General features: G+C 36.9%; 1 protein-coding gene across 1 annotated transcript in view; it reads left to right on the forward strand.

Annotated features, from left to right (window-relative positions):
- Positions 1-16,806, forward strand: part of FBN2 (fibrillin 2) — a gene marked incomplete at both ends in the record, with an annotated part of 272,359 nt that overhangs the window by 139,957 nt on the left and 115,596 nt on the right. The window contains 4 exons of the mRNA XM_080678695.1: positions 557-682; positions 13,589-13,741; positions 15,302-15,535; positions 16,477-16,614. Of these exons, the coding sequence (XP_080534821.1) occupies positions 557-682; positions 13,589-13,741; positions 15,302-15,535; positions 16,477-16,614 (651 nt within the window). The remainder of the gene's footprint in view (positions 1-556; positions 683-13,588; positions 13,742-15,301; positions 15,536-16,476; positions 16,615-16,806) is intronic.

The raw sequence follows: 16,806 nt of genomic DNA on the forward strand, positions 1-16,806 counted from the left end.
TTGGAGTTAATTCCTAGAATGTCAAATATACCCATATTCAGATGTAAGTACAAAAACATTTCCTGAAGCCAAATAGAAAAAAAAAAAAAAAAAAAGCATTTGCATTTGCATTTGCCACCTTCCATTGGTTCAAAAGATTAGTGTGAAAATTAGCTATAAAAATTTAAAATGTAGCTACTCCATATTTTAAAATATAATCCCTGTATGCGTTTTTATAAAGGTTGTAGTAGGATAATTCCTAACTGATGTAGAATGGAAACTAAAACGTTGACATTTTTACTTATTTCCAATTTAAATTGCATTTGGGAGAAAAAAAAAAAAGGATATAGAGTTTTGCTTTAGTTGGCCTCTTTTTACTGCCATGGGAGTTTACTTTCATCTCAGTTCCCATAGATATGTGTGAGAAATTCTCTAGGGCCTGAAACAAGAGTATCTTCAGGGTTATATGATCTGACCTAATCAACCATGATTGCACTCATACTCTTTTTTTAAATCCCTTCTAAAAGCTATTTAATGAAGGCCTTTCTCACCGTCTTCTCCTTCTTCCCTTGATTAGACATCGATGAGTGCAGCGTCATTCCTGGGATATGTGAAACTGGCGAATGCTCCAACACCGTGGGAAGCTATTTTTGCATTTGTCCACGTGGATATGTAACCTCAACTGATGGCTCTCGGTGCATTGGTAAGCCTTGTATTTTTGAAAGCACAATACACTGCTTCTTTATAATGACAGAACAGCCCAAGCAGGTATGAAGATGGCAACGATTATAAAACCATTGGGAAAATGGCTGAAAGAGTTGTTTAAAATAAACGGTACCACTATTGAGAGATTGATAGACCAGGTGCTCTTTGCAAAGACTTCAGTTTCAGAAGCCATCTGGGTTTGTTTTATGTTGTCAGAGTCATTTTGGAAATGAAGAAAAACTTCCTCAAGACATTGCTTTTGCCCAGCATTAGCGACACAAAGGCATGAGAAAGATTTTAAAAATTCTGCTTTGGAGACAGAATGTAGTAATTAAATGTTCTTTCATTGCTATGAATCATGAATATAGTCAATGTCTTATTTACTTAGGCCTTGCTTATTCTAGTGAAAATATTTATTATGGAAAAGTAATGGACACCTTTAATTTTGTTCTTTAAGCATATTCAAATTAAAGCTAAATATATTTTATGTTCTTTGTTTAGAGAAACGGAACAGTGCTTCTTGATCATGTGTAGGTCAACCATTATTGAGCAAGTCTTAGACTTTAGGGGCATTAAAGTTTCATGAGATACAAGAATTACGAAAATTAAGCCAGCACCCAAAAATGGAGTTGCTTGGTTTCCTAGAGGATGGTCGTCTGGGCAGTGCCAGTCTCCTATCTCCACGAGGAGGATATGTCAGCAACTGACTGCCAGGCCTCTGTAGATCCTGATGATGGTGCCCAAGCGAACTGGGTTGCTGAAATGGAAATACAGAGTCAGCCCCAACAAAAGGACTGAGGCCTGAATTCATTTACTAAAATGTATTGATATGCCAGACACTATGCTAGTTCTTGCCATCCAACAATAAATATGAGAGATGTAGATCCTGCTTTAGAAAGGGATCGAATTCACAACCTAAGTATGTGCCCTGACTGGGAATTAAACCGGCAACCTTTTCAATGTATGGGATAAAGCTCCAACCAACTGAGCCACATAGGCCAAGGCTCTTTTAACATTAAATTTATCAGCTGTGAGAATTGAAAATTAGTAGAACAACCAAAAGTGCTTAATTTTCTTAAATTAGTATAGGAAAATAATGCACACACACACACACACACAATCATCTGCTTGAAACAGTTAATGGACTCAACTCTGCAGGAGAAATGTCAACGAGTGAGTCATTACTGAACATCAATGGCTGTATGTCATATTTTGGCTTCAGGAAAGTTGTTTTAGAATATGGCTAGAAGAAATGTGGCTGGAGAAATAAATGAGGATTTTACTGTGAAGTTCTGGAAATACCAAATAAGGTGTATGTAACATTTTATTTGGTAGGCAATGTGGGAAGGCCTTTGAGAATGAATTGGAATGGAGTTGGGGAGGGTTAAAAAGAAAGACAAACCAGTTAGAGGACAGAATTTGCCATAATAAATATTACTGTTTTATATCATATTTCTAAATTATTTCTTTATACTTGATTTCTTAAACTGATTTCTTAAACCCTTCTTTAGTCAGACAACACTTGTTCTTTTTTTCTGTTGTTTGCGTTGAAAAGGAGGCATATTCTTCATCATATTCAGATAGTCAAAATCAAGATTTCTAATGATTTACTGAGGTTGTTTTTCTTTAATTTCAGATATTTGGTTTACCATTAAATCATGATAAACTCTCTTTATCTCCTGCCTATCTATATAAAAGTCCTAAGTCTTTTCTTGGACATTCAAAGCCCTTTAGAAGCTGACAGACTGTATTCAGAACTCATCTCTCACCCAACACATTTCTCTCATTGTGAACATGAGCACAGTCCAGGTCTTTGCCCACAATATCCCCTCTACTTGAAGCATCTTGATATCCCCTTCTGTGCCCATTAAAACTAACTGAAATTCTGGCCCTTCAACAAATAGGATGCCTGACCTACCTAGTTTATGAAAATGTGAAAATCCTCACATTTTATTAATGAATTAGTGAAAGTGCTTTTTAATATTTTTTTAATTCTAAAAAAACAACAACAATAAATTCAACTGATCCTTCAAGTCCCAAATCAGATACCACATTTCTTTATAGCCATTGCTACCTAATCTACATTCTCTTGGACAAAATTCATCAGCCCCTCCCATAAAAATATTTTTAATTTCCTTCATTTCTGGGCTTACCATATTGTCACAGGAACTTGTGCTTTACTCATTGGCCAGACTGTGAACTTCATTAGGTCCTGCCTTATGCAGCTATATGTCTATGTAGTAGTACCTTGAATACAAGTTTGGGCTCAATAAGTCTTTTCTGAATGAATAGCCCAACCAACAAATGAATGAATGAGATCAGATCAAATGTAAGAATTTTATGCTGGTTAATAACTGCTTTTCATTGTCACCCTATTGGACATGATGTGGTGGTACTGAGTAGTGGTCCTAGATGATCTCAGAGCCTGCATGAGCTCTTAAGAGTGAGGCACAGTGAGTCCTGTGCAAAGCATGAGTCCCTGTTCATTTCAGTATCAACATCCTAAGCCAGGAACAGAGGAAAACCCTCCAGGAGGGGAGAACGACTCTCTAAAATTACGAAATCAGTGTTAAAATTAAGTAAGCAGCTTAAATTTTTTTGAATAACTATGTTACATTTGGAATAAGTACATGTTTTCTATATATGAGAAAAAATAAATCTAACATTCTAATGTGTAAGAAATCGTTGACTTTGATTTTTTAAAATCTGGGTATATTTTCTTAGATTGAATTTATTTATGATTGAATTTTATAGGTCATAGATATTCCCATGCTGTTTATTTTGTAACCAAATATATGCTAACCATAATAAGTTGGACGAACTCAAAACTTTTTTTTTGAGTGTGAAACTGCATGTTATCTGCAGCTTTATTCTAAGAGTGGCACATGCTGAATGCTTCCCTTCCTTATTCTAGTTAACAAATATACCCCAAGCCTATCCCACATTGTAAAGTATCAACAAACTGCCTTCTTCTTTTCTTTTTAATCCTTACTAGAGTATATGTTTTTTATTAATTTTGAGAGAGAGAGGAAGGGGGAGAGAGAGAGAAACATTGGTCAGCTGCCTACCATACATATCCCGACCTATGATCTAAGCCACAACCTAGGTATGTGCCCTGACTGGGAATCAAACCCAAAACCTTTGGTGTACGGGATGACCATCCAACCAACTCAGCCACCTGGTCACAGTAACTGCCTTTTTCTTTTATGTGTAGGAAAATATTTTCATATGGCAGGTAAGCTTAGCTAGGCATCCTATATAATAACAGCCTAATATGCAAATCAGTGGACACTCAATGCAGGAGCTGCCCCCAGCCCACAGGTGCCAGCGGGGGCCCCCTGGTCACCCCTGATCGCTGGCCAAGCCTAGGGGTCCTACCCATGCACAAATTTCATGCACCGGGCCTCTAGTTTTAATTATACCAGTAAAACAGGATAGTTTTCCCATTTAATTTCATGCTAACTATAAAAGTCAAATTCCTAATTTAAATTTATCAGGTGTGTTTCATCAAATTTTTTAAATATCCAGGAAAGAGCTTTCTATTTTTAACAGAGTACTAACATGTGTCATTTCTAAAGAGTTGAAACATACCTAACAATATTTTTAGAAGCATTTTTAGTAGCACAACTTGATGGCCCTTATGTCATTTTGGAAGTCAGTGTCATTGTCATATCCATGGCATTTTTAATACCTAAGCTTCAGATTGTAATATAGGCAGAAGAGTAACTGGCAGCCAGCGATGAGTAAATAATGTATTGACAAGCAGCATGGAGCAAATTCTGTGTGAAAAATAATGTCACTGCTGCTGTTGTGTGCACAGAGCTCTAGCAGGGACCCTCAGCAGGGGGACTCCCAAGTGCCAGTCAGCAGCAAGTGAAGTTCAGAAAATAAGAGCAAGAGTTTAGAAATTCTTGTGGTAACATGACTTCACCACAACATCCAAGTGCTTTGCCTTGAGTGTTAAACAAAAGTTTCAGTGCACAATATTGCCTTGGAATATTCTTGAGAAAACAAAACTGGAAAACATAATGGGGGGGGGGCAGAGAGAAAGTTTGAGGCGATTAATTGCTAAGTAATTTTTAGGCAATAAATGCTATAAGTTGAAATGAAAGGCCTGATTATTGTAGTGAAAATTGATCACAGGAAATGAGCACTGATGTTGATCTTGAAAAACGGGCAGGAGCTCCCCAAAGGAATTAGGGTGTGCTGAGCAAAGAGAAAGGTGTGAGCAAGATTACAGGTGCTGAGTATCTCAGGAGATGGTGAGAAGAGCATGTCGGGGAAGGATTGCTGAGTAAAACTGGAAAAATGGGTTGAGATGAAGGTTCTATTGCTAAAGTTCTTAACTGCCATGCTAAAAAGTTCCAGGTTGGTCCTGAGGGCAGTGAGAGCCCATCAAGACTTTTGAGCAGGACATAGACAAAAATCAATGGGGAAAAACTGTTATAAAGAAATGAGGAAGATCTTGATACGATGATGTAGAAGGATGTCAGGACGTGCTGTTATTATGCAGCATTTTATGTGAATGATGGGTGTTGATTACATATGCATGTACACATTTATAACAACACTTGAAAGATAACCAAAAAGTAAATATTTAACTAAAGGGAAAGGGGAGATGGGGATGAAACAAAATACTGAATAGTGTTTTAGTTTTAACTTCAGAATCATATAACAGGTGACTGGTGGAACAGGGATAGTATTTTAATTAAGAAAGAATGTCCCTGAAAGAGAAGCTTAGACAGTGAGGAAGGAACAGTTCACTGTTTTAAAGCAAGAAGTAACTCTAAGAACCATTGTTCCTAGTTACAGTTAGTCTTGTGTAACGGAAACATAAAAGTAACATGAATGTATTTTAGGAACAGTCGGAATCTGCAAGATCAATCAAGGGAAACCCATGTTGGCGCCAGACCATCAAAGAGGTGGGGGCAACCTCTAGGATCAGGGGATAAAACCTGAGACAATGGTTGCTATTTACCGAACACCTACTATCACTCTTAGTATTCTGGCTTGAGCTAACCTCACCCGTGTTTTCTGGCTGAACCCTTCATTTTTAACGAGCAAAGCTCACTCAACAGGAGACATATTTATTTCAAGGTTCAACCCCCAACTTTTACCAAGTTTTCATCACAATGTATAATTAACCTTCAGTTCTCTTAAATCAAGTTTAGACTGAATGTCAAGCCATGAAACAAACTCTGATAATGGTACCATTATTTTGCTTCAAGATAGATTTATATTTTAATCAGAAGAGATGGATTGCTTCCTCTTTTTCAGTGTGGCTTTAAATAAGACTTCATGTAAACCTTGCTCTGTGAGTGTAGTGAGGGTGATAGGCTATTATTGGAGGAATAGACTTGTTTTCATTCCAGTGGCATATCAATCCTACAGTTAAACATATACCAAGCATTAGAAGGATTTGTCCTAAATGGTAATAAATATGCTTCATCTGCCTTTGCTCCTAATAATTCCCTATTTTAAGAGTCTGCCTAGATGACTCTTAGTTCTGTGGGAGGTCCCTTTTTTATTTCATATATTCTTTCATATGACACATTTCCAGTACAGTACTTTATCAGAGATATGCAATTTTAGATATGCAAAGCAAACTCCTACCCACTCTTTTGCCTTTGAAATCTATTTTTGGGGAGACCTTAACAACGAGACATCACTGATCTGTATCTCATCCTGATATGTTTTTGACTCAAAAGATTGAAGGTAACTTCCTTGCCTCCATGATGTTATTAGAAGAGAATAATTGTTGAATTGATGAAAAAAGTTATGATTTACTTTCCAATCCTCACTTTCTGCCCCTCTACCCTCTCACCAGTGACATGGTTTCTTTCAATAGATATTATTGGACATATGAGGATAATTCAATATCTTTGAGAAAATACATAATGAAAATGCTACTGAGTATTAAGTAATAATTTGAAATGAATTTGTATTTTATTAGTCATAGGAATCTTCATAAGCAGGAATTATGTAGTACCTACATACTGTGAGATGTTGCTCACATGCACTGCAATGTTCAGTGTAAGATTTTTGGACCCCTTAAAATATTGCAGACTCCCAAAGTTTGAGAGTGGTAAATGTAGATTCCTGAGGAATTCCTGATGAGCACCTACTCATTTTTATATTTATTCACGTATTTGCAATGTGCTGTTGTGTTTGGCCCATTTGTTGTTTAGAAGTATACGAGGTTTTTCTGGCTTGCAAATCTCCCATATGGGCTTGAAAAAAAAAAGTGTTTTCTACAGTTGTTGCATAGATATATCCATTAGATGAAATTTATTAACTGTACTATTATGATTTTCTCTATATCTACTGAACTTTGTCTACTTTGTCAGTTACTGAAAGAGTTGTATAAATATCCCACTATGGCCCAGTGGTTGAGTGTTAATCTATGAACCAGGAGATCATGGTTGGATTCCATCAAGGGCACATGCCCGGATTGCAGGTTTGATCCCCATTGGGGAACACACAAGAGGCAGCCAATCAATGATTCCCTGTCATCATTGATGTCTCTCTTTCTCTCTTTCTCCCTTCCTCTCTAAAATATGTTTATAATCAATGAAACTATCTACACTAATAAAAGAGTAAGATAAAAATTGACTGTACCTTCATGACGCCCACCAGTCAATCAGGAATGAGTATGCAAATTAACCCAACAAAGATGGCGGGCTAATTTGCATACGCAGGCGCCGAGTGGCCGGGGGCAGGGCAGGATGCTTGTGTTGTCACCATGGCAATGATGCAGAAGTTCTGCACTGCCCCAGCCACTCCAGGCCTCTGGGCAGCGTGGGAAGGCAGAAAGGCAGCTCCGGCCAGAGTGAAGGTGGTGCTGGCAGCCAGGGGAAGGAAGGCCCATTCTTGCATGAATCTTTGTGCATCGGGCCTCTAGTAAATAAATAAATAAATAAATATCCCACTATGATGGTAGATTTCTCAGTTTCTCTGTGTGTTTAAGTTTTTATTTTACATATTTTGATATTATGTTATAAGATGATGATGTTTAAAAATATATTTTCCTGATAAATTGAACCTTTTTTCAATATTTATTGATTCTAAAGTTCTTTTACTGTTTTTGTCAGTTTCTAAATATTTTCTCTTGGTATATTTTATCTCCTATTTTTTTGCATCACATTTTGTGAGAGGAAGTGTAATATTTAAATATATGCCTATATTATATTTTTCTTCTCACTGTTTTTGCTTCTTTATGTTTTAAATTTGTCTCTTTTAAACAATCAAAATCTAAATTGTTTTGCACAATATGAAAATCTTTATCTTTTAAGTTGAGACTAAATTCATTTATATTAATTATAGTAACTGATATATTTGTTTTTTTAATTCTTTATTGTTGAAAGTTTTACATTGATATATTTGTTTTTATTTCTATTACCTTCTATATGCTTCCTACTTACTTTTTTCTCTTTCTTGCTTACTTTTGGATTTATTCAGGGTTCCTTCTTCCCCCACATTCTGTTATTTTTCCTCTGTTGTTCAGAAGTTACATACATTATTTCTGTGATTTTAGTGGTTATCATAGCTGTTTTCAGATGTATATGTAACTTCAAGTCTAAAATTAATCTGTATTTTTACCCATATCTAAAAATCTAAAAAATAAAAGAATATCAGAGTGGTTATACTTTGATCTCCCTCTCCCAATTTAAAAAAATTCTAGCTACTGCCACTCCCTCTTTGCAACAAATTAATCATTATTATTGCTGTTTGATATTTTAGTGCCTGCTAGATTTTACCCAGGTACCTAACAATATTTTTCCTCTTTGTTATTTATACATTCCAAACCTTCTACTTGGAATCATTTTTCTTTTGCCTAAATCACCTCTTCAAAAATTTTCTTTAGAGAGAACTTTTAGAAAATTTTCTTTTTTTTTTTTTTTTTTTATTCCTGAAAATGACCTTGATTTTTCCCTCTGAAAAGATGGTTTCTTTGGATACAGAATGTTAAGTGGACAGAAAGTACTATTGCATTGTGTCTAGCATCCATTGTTTCTGTTAAGAGGTCCGTGCTTGTTTAAATATCATTCCTTAGCAGGTCGTCTGTCTTTCCTCTCTAGCTATCCTATCTAATAAAAGAGTAATATGCAAATTGACTGTCACTCCAACACAAAATGGCCGCCCCATGTGGTCAAAGATGGCTGCCACCGTGTGGACACAAGATGGCTGCTACAAGATGGCCTGCAGGGGAGGGCAGTTGTGGGTGATCAGGCCAGCAGGAGAAGGCAGTTAGGGGTGACCAGGCTGGCAGAGGAGGGCAGTTGGGGGGGACCAGGCCTGCAGGGGAGGGCAGTTGGGAGGAACCAGGCCTGCAGGGGAGGGCAGTTTTGGGGAACCAGGCCTTCAGGGGAGGGCAGTTGGGGTCGAACAGGCCTGCCGGGGAGGGCAATTGGGGGTGACCAGGCCTGCAGGGGAGGACAGTTGGGGGTGACCAGGCTGGCAGTGGAGGGCAGTTAGGGTGACCAGGCTGGCAGAGGAGGGCAGTTAGGGGCAATCGGGCCAGCAGGGGAGCAGTTAGGCGTCGATCAGGCTGGCAGGGGAGTGGTTAGGGGGTGATCAGGCTGGCAGGCAGAAGTGCTTAGGGGCAATCAGGCAGGCAGGCAGGCAGGCGAGCGGTTGGGAGCCAGCAGTCCTGGATTGTGAGAGGGATGTCCCAGATTGGAGAGAGTGCAGGCTGGGCTGAGGGATTCACACACCCCTACCGCCATGCACGAATTTCGTGCACCGGGCCTCTAGTTTTTAAGATATTTACTTTTCCTTTGTTGGTTTGTGGTTTCAGTGATGTGACAAGCTGTGGGTTTCTTTTTATTTTTCCTACTTTGGATTTGTCAAAATTCCTAGATTTGAGATTGTTGCAACCTTGTTAGAATGTTCTAAACTAGTATCTGTTGAACATTGCTTCTCCCACAGTCTGTTTATTACCTCTTTCTAGTACTCCTATTAGATACATATTATCTTTTCAAGCTCATGTCCATATTTCTTAACTTCTTGTTAACATTTTCTATCTGTCTCTCTAAACTACAATGAAGTTAATTTATTTATCTATGTCATCTAGCTCAGTAATTCTTTATTCATCTATGTGCAAAACTGTTTAATATATTCACTGGTTACCATCATTTTCATTTATAGAAGTTTTACTGAATTCTTTTAAGTCTGTTCTTTCCTTGTTTATGGGCTCTTTCTCCCTGTTCACATTTTTATATTTTAATAACCATAGACATATTAACTATAATGTAGTTACTAACTAACATTAGATAAATTATCATTAATTAATAATTGTCAGAATTAGTCTGACCATTTCAGTATCTAAAATTTGCTGTTTGTTCAGTCAGCTAGCTGTTTTTCATTGAGCCTCGTTTCCTTATGTGTTATTTGTTTACTTATTCTTTTCCTGTTAGCTACCTCTTTTTCTTGGAATTTTATTTGTGGGAATTCTTTAAGACCGGGTGTCAATATTAAATCCTCAGTGGTATTAGTTTTTGCCTGTTGCTTGAAATATTTCTACCTGAGGACATCTTTATATTAGATTGCTACTTTGAAGTTTTTCAGACCTAATATGAATTGAGACATCAAAGCTGCCTGTGTGAGGAAGAGCTTGTGGTTACAGATTCTTTGGAAAGGTCTTTCTTTTCCTCCACCCAGGACTGAGGCAGAGACAGGCAAGTCTCTTAGCTGCCCTTCTCTAAATTAACCTTACTCTAGGGATACAGCTCTTTGGAGCCACTGCTTCATCAGGGAGTTCCCTGTTACATTCATATTGGAGGGGAGAAACTAGGCTTCTTATGTTTGTGCTTTGGGTCCTGGGAAAGTATGAGTTGAAATGTCAGGTTTCTAGAGTTTTGCAGAAGCAAACTCTAAAACTGAAAACTTTCTGTTCACTTACCTCCTATGGTTCCTGTTTTCACTTCATTTTGAGACTTTTTTCATTTCTTTCATGCCAGTTAGGTGATGTATTTTTTAAATAGTTCTTTCATGCCAGCTAGGTGATGTATTTTTTAATTGTTTTATCTGTGATGTTTCTAGTGAAAGAGACATTCAGAGTAGCTAATCCACCATTCTGCTAGAAACAGAACATACGTTGTTTTATTTAATTCACCCACCAACCCTTTTCCAGGACAAAGAAGAGTTCAATATAATTGCACAATCAATTAGTATTTTGATGTAAACCTAGGTCTCCTGATTCAAGGCCACTGCTTCTTCAAAACTTAAGGTACAGCCTCCTCCTTGCAGAAACCTTGAAGAGATCAATACAATTCAACTTAACTGGTAGTATTGTTTCATTACAGTGATTACTGTTAAGAGTTTGGGACTTTCTAATTTACATCCTGTTCTGGAGCAGTGTAACAATCAAGTAAATCTAGGAATGTGGTACTTTGGGTTCCTGGAATGAATATTTCCAAAATTATTTTCCTGGATCATTCTTGGGAATAGAAACTTCCCTGTGAAATCAATCCCAGTGACAGCAACTTAGGCAGTTTATGAAATGTCTGCAGTGTCTTCAAGCATGCAGGCATGTACCAAATTTAGTACAGATGCTCCTCAACATATAATGAAGCTACTTTCCAATAAACCCTTTGTAAGTGGAAAACACACTTAATACAACTAACCTACCAAACATCATCGCTTAGCTTAGCCTGCCTTAAACATGTTCAGAAAACGTTGGTGACACAGTAAACTACGGAGTATCTGTTGTTTATCCTGGTAGTTGTGTGGCTGACTGGGAGCTGCAGCTCATGGCTCCTGCCCAGCACAGGAGAATATTTCATACCACATTATCTATAGCCCAGGAAAAGATCAAAATCAAAATTCGAAGTATAGTTCCTACTGAATGCATACTGCTTTCACACCTTCATAAAGTCAAAAAATCGTTAAGTCGAACCATCCTAAAGTTGGGGACCATCTGTACTTTGCTTTGGGACATACTGGGTTTCTTTGGGGAAATAGGGGGAGGTGTACTGATTCTTACATGGAGCATCTTAAAGTCAGTTCTTTTAACAACTAGAGGTCCGATACACGAAATTTGTGCAAGAGTAGGCCCTCACAGCCCCGGCTGCTTCGGCCCTCATGGCCCCACGGCCCTGCAGCCCCACCCACTGGTCATTCAGGAAGGTCATTCCTGAAGGTCGTTCCATCTGGTCTAATTAGCATATTAGCTCTTTATTATATAGGATAACTTGGAAGCAAAGCAACCTGAGGTATACTATGGACCATTTGGGAAAATATGTTTATTTTAAACTATATGTAATGCAAAGAAATAGGCTTTATCTATTAATGGGATTATTTGTGATTAATAGTTTCAAGTGCATTATTAATATGCAGCTCCTGATTGTTGTGCTACATCTTTCTTCTGGTGGTCATAGACAAAATACCTTTGAAGGCATCTTGATAAAAGTTGAATAATATATAATGAATTAGACACCATTTTTTTCATTGCTTACAATAAAGGCAGATTTAGTTATAAACCCACAGATGACACTAATATTTTATCTTTATGCAGTTTTGCTTTTTATGTAGTCTTTTGATGATGTCTTCTAGCTTTTATCTGCCATCCTAATCCATTCTCTATCCTGCTGCTAGAGTGACCTTTATCCTAGTCACATTTGATCATGTCACTTCTCTTCCCCCAATATTGTAGGATAATACACACAATGGTTATCATAGCAATACTGCCAAACCCAGTGATTACTTCTGAATCTGCACCTTACTTTACTTCTCATCACCATTTGACATAATCCATTGCGCCTAGTTCTTGAAAATGTCTCACCTAGCCTCTTAGCTTATAATACCCATGTATATATACTGATAACTCACAGGTTATATCTTCAGCCTGACCACTCCTCTGGGTTCCAGGTTCATATATTTAATATCCCAAATGTAACACGTTAAAGAGAAGCTTGGTGTTATGTTCTCTAATTCTACTTTTTCCCTTGTCATCCTCATCTCAGCTGTGTAAGTCAAAAACTTAGGAAATTCCCTCTTTTCCCTCAGACCCCACACCCATGCAAGTTCCCATTGGCTGTACTTTGAAAATATGTCATCATCTTCACTGCTACCATCCTCATCCAGACTACCATCATCTCTCACCTGAAGGTCTTCCTTCCTGTGCTCACTATAGTCAGTGGCCAAAGAGATTTTTTTAAATGTAAACTATTGTGTTTCTTCTAATTGAATCCATTTAATTAATCTTAAAGAACACCAGATAACATCCAAAGTCCTCCTGAATAATCCTCAGGTCTCCATGATATTGCCTTTGATATCTCTCTGAGCTCATAGTCTCTCCCTTTTGCATGTTCTTCTCTAGTCATATTGGACTCTTGCTTTTTACACACATCAAGCACATCCCCTTCTTTCTCTTTGAACTACTCTTCCTTCAGATAATTGGTTCATTATCTGACTTTATTCAAGTTTCTTCTAAGATGTCACTGTCTCAAAGAGATTCTTCTGATCAACCTTTCTAAAGTAGGCCTCTATCAGTCAGATACTGCTGTGTAACAAGCATCCACAAAAATCTCAGTGGCCAAAAACAGCACACATCTCCAAGTCAGCTGGGATTGGAGGATCTAGGATGGGGTTGGGTTGTTGCCTTTCTGCTTTTCTTCAAGTTCCAGGCCTGGCTGTGTTGGCTTCTCACTGCAGTATGGACTCATATCTGCTTTATGTCTTTCATGTTTGTATCCCTGGGATGTGGCATGGTTCTCAATGAACATTTGCTCAGTAAATAAGTAAAGGAATGAATAAATGTAATAGAAATGAAGAGAATAAATAGATACACTAGAGATTAAGTAAACTAACTCACTTCATTTAACCTCTTCTAATGTGTGAAATGATTAATGTAAGAACCTGAGATAATTCTGCCATGCCTTCTATTTTATTTTCACATGTTCAGATCAAAGATCAGGCACATGTTTCTCAGGCCTGGTGAATGGTCGCTGTGCACAAGAGCTCCCGGGCAGAATGACAAAAATGCAATGCTGCTGTGAGCCTGGCCGCTGCTGGGGCCTTGGAACCATTCCTGAAGCCTGTCCCGTCAGAGGCTCTGGTGAGTGGCTGGCTGCTAGTCTCCTCAAGACAGACAGTATTAAGAAAATTTGTACTAATGTACTAATGTACTTTGCTCTTCTTTTTGAAGTCATGTCATGTCTATATTCCTATTACTGTCTTCGATGTGACTTGGGTGTTTTGGGGAGAGTTAGGATAGCATTATTTATTTGGGATCAGTCTTGACTGTACCTAATTTATTGATATTAAAATAATTCCTAAAAGCTGATTATCACTGGTCATTGTGAAGTATTTTTAAAAATTATTTTGAATGCCCGTATTTCAATTCAGTTTTAAAACCTCCTGATCTTTCATTCCAGAGCTTGAATATCTTTGACTAAAAAGTTCAACCTCCATTTATATTAACCTCCATTTATATTTTATTTCAGGAGTACCCTTATCTTATAGTGTCCCAATTCTTAAATATACTCTCTATTTTTAATGACCTGAACATTAAGAATACAAGGGTAGGAGGATGCCTCTCATTCATTTTGCTGTATTAATTGCCATATAACTGAGGCTAACTCGGAAAATCATTTCAGGATTAATGAGCAATAGCATCTCTTATTAATATAATATGAATAGTTAAAGTACAATTAATATACAATAACATATATTGATATACCTTATCAGATAAAGGTATATCAATATATGTTATTGTATTGTCTTCATATTAAATTATAATTTTTATGGAAACTAATTTTTTGAACTATGCTTATAAAATATGTAACTATATGTACTGTTATGGAGAAAAACGAGGCACGTTCTTTCAAAATCTTTAAGCTATAAAATATCAAAACCAAGTAGTAAAATTTTTAAAAAGAGTTAATACATAGTATATAATTTTAGAAACTCATAGTTCCACTAGTAATAAATAATAGTAATATTACTATTAATAGTAATAATAAATAATAGTAATATTAATACTGAAACAATTACTTGAGCTGAAAGTTTTCATTTCTTCTGACATAGTTTCCTAATTCTGAGAACAATTAAGGAAATAAAGGCAATCACTATCCTTGCTTCTTTTCTCTCAACTTCGATACTTGGACAAATAAGGAGCAGATTTTAAAGCTTATTAAATACCATATTCTGTTAAAATCCACATTGGAAGAAATATTACTCTAAAGCCATATTAATCCCTTAAAGACAAGAAAAGAGATAGGAAACATGTATAGGTGCAATACCAAAGACATTTCAAGCAAAATAAAATATATAGGATGAATTATTTAAAGCTTTAATTTTCTTCCATTCAAGTAAATTTCTTGCATTCTTAGGTATATCTAGAATTTTATGAGTTTCACTAAGGGATATAAAATCAAAATACTCATACAGACAATTCTTTGGTTGTGCAACTCAGTTAAAATATGGCATATAAGTTTTAATATTTTTCTGAAACATGTATACCTTTTTCTGCTACTGTTAGCATTGAAAATATTTATCAGGATAATGCCCTGCTTATTAACATCATGTAGGTACAGATAAAGTAACACGGATTGCTTTTATTATGCAGGAAGGCAGCCATTTGTGTGTAACTGAACTTTCTTTTTTTTTTTTCTAGAGGAGTATCACAGACTTTGCATGGATGGACTTCCAATAGGAGGAATTCCAGGAAGTGCTGGTTCCAGACCTGGAGGCACTGGGGGGAATGGCTTTGCCCCAAATGGCAATGGCAATGGCTATGGCCCTGGAGGGGCAGGCTTCATCCCCATCCCTGGAGGCAATGGCTTTTCTCCTGGTGTTGGGGGAGCGGGTGTAGGGGCCGGGGGACAGGGGCCCATCATCACTGGACTAAGTGAGTGTTCACTTTTTGTGTAAACTCTTTAGTTTTCTGCCTTAAATGATATTATAATTCCTAACTTTTTTTTTTCCAAAAGATGTGTGTGTGCATGTATACATATAAGTGTAAAAATCTGTTTCAGGGTCTAAAATATAATGCAGTAATATAGAATTCTTAAGAAAAATATTATTTTTTGTGTTTCATTAACTTTCCAAATTGGAGAAAAGAATGAGTGATCCAGGCTTTCTTTGAAAGGAGAGATGAGAGTACAGTGATACTCCAATCCAGATGACGCCATTCAAAAGCACGTTTTTGGTTCCAGTGTATTTCACTTGGCCCTTTGCAGCTGCCCTATTCATACAACCCTTGAATTAGTTCCAGAACCATTTCTCAACTGAGATAAACTGAATAAGGCTTGCTCTGTGCCTATCCAAATATTATAATGAAATATCTTTCTTTTCCTCACTCTTTTTTGTTGAATAACTTAAGAAATCGAGAACTGTGGGCTTTAGGCCAGAATTGGCATTGGTGTACTTGACATTTGAGTTCATTCTTTTTAAAAGAACTGCTCTTGCTAATAATATTTTATGATGTCCCACGGTGTGGTGTTTATTATTTTTGGCATATTGCCTGTATACTATATCTGAATATTCAGCACAGTTACAAAAAAAGAAATGGAAAGCATTCAAATGTACAGTAGAACATTCCTGACATTTTAAAGACATTATTGTGGGCAAAGTCTCCAGATGCATAACTTAACAAATGCCAGTTACAACCATGTGTCACAAGAATATTTTTAAGATCCTCAACCTTAAAGTTTTAATACAATCTAGAATAATGTGAGCTTTTGATATATATACCTAATTAATGTACTATTAAATATCCTTTTAAAATTAGCTCTAAGAAAAGTAATCCATGTAATGATGAACTATCACTTGTGTTTTAATTTTCCATAGCTATTCTGAACCAGACAATAGATATCTGCAAGCACCATGCTAATCTCTGTTTAAACGGACGCTGCATACCTACTGTTTCTAGCTACCGCTGTGAGTGCAACATGGGCTATAAGCAGGATGCAAATGGGGATTGCATAGGTAAGCTCATGACTCTTTAATCCTTCTTAGTCTTTGATAGCTTTTACATTGTACAGATAAATTGGACTGAATGTGATACAAAAAAAGTCTTTTGAAGTAAAGCTAATTTCCAAACTGTCTCTCCTGTGTGCGTGGTCTTCCGTATGCTTCCTTAACCTACTCCTGAGCTAGGCCACATCAAGAATCCCCCAC

Source organism: Plecotus auritus, assembly GCF_963455305.1.
Source record: "Plecotus auritus genome assembly, chromosome: 7".
Taxonomy (NCBI): domain Eukaryota; kingdom Metazoa; phylum Chordata; class Mammalia; order Chiroptera; family Vespertilionidae; genus Plecotus; species Plecotus auritus.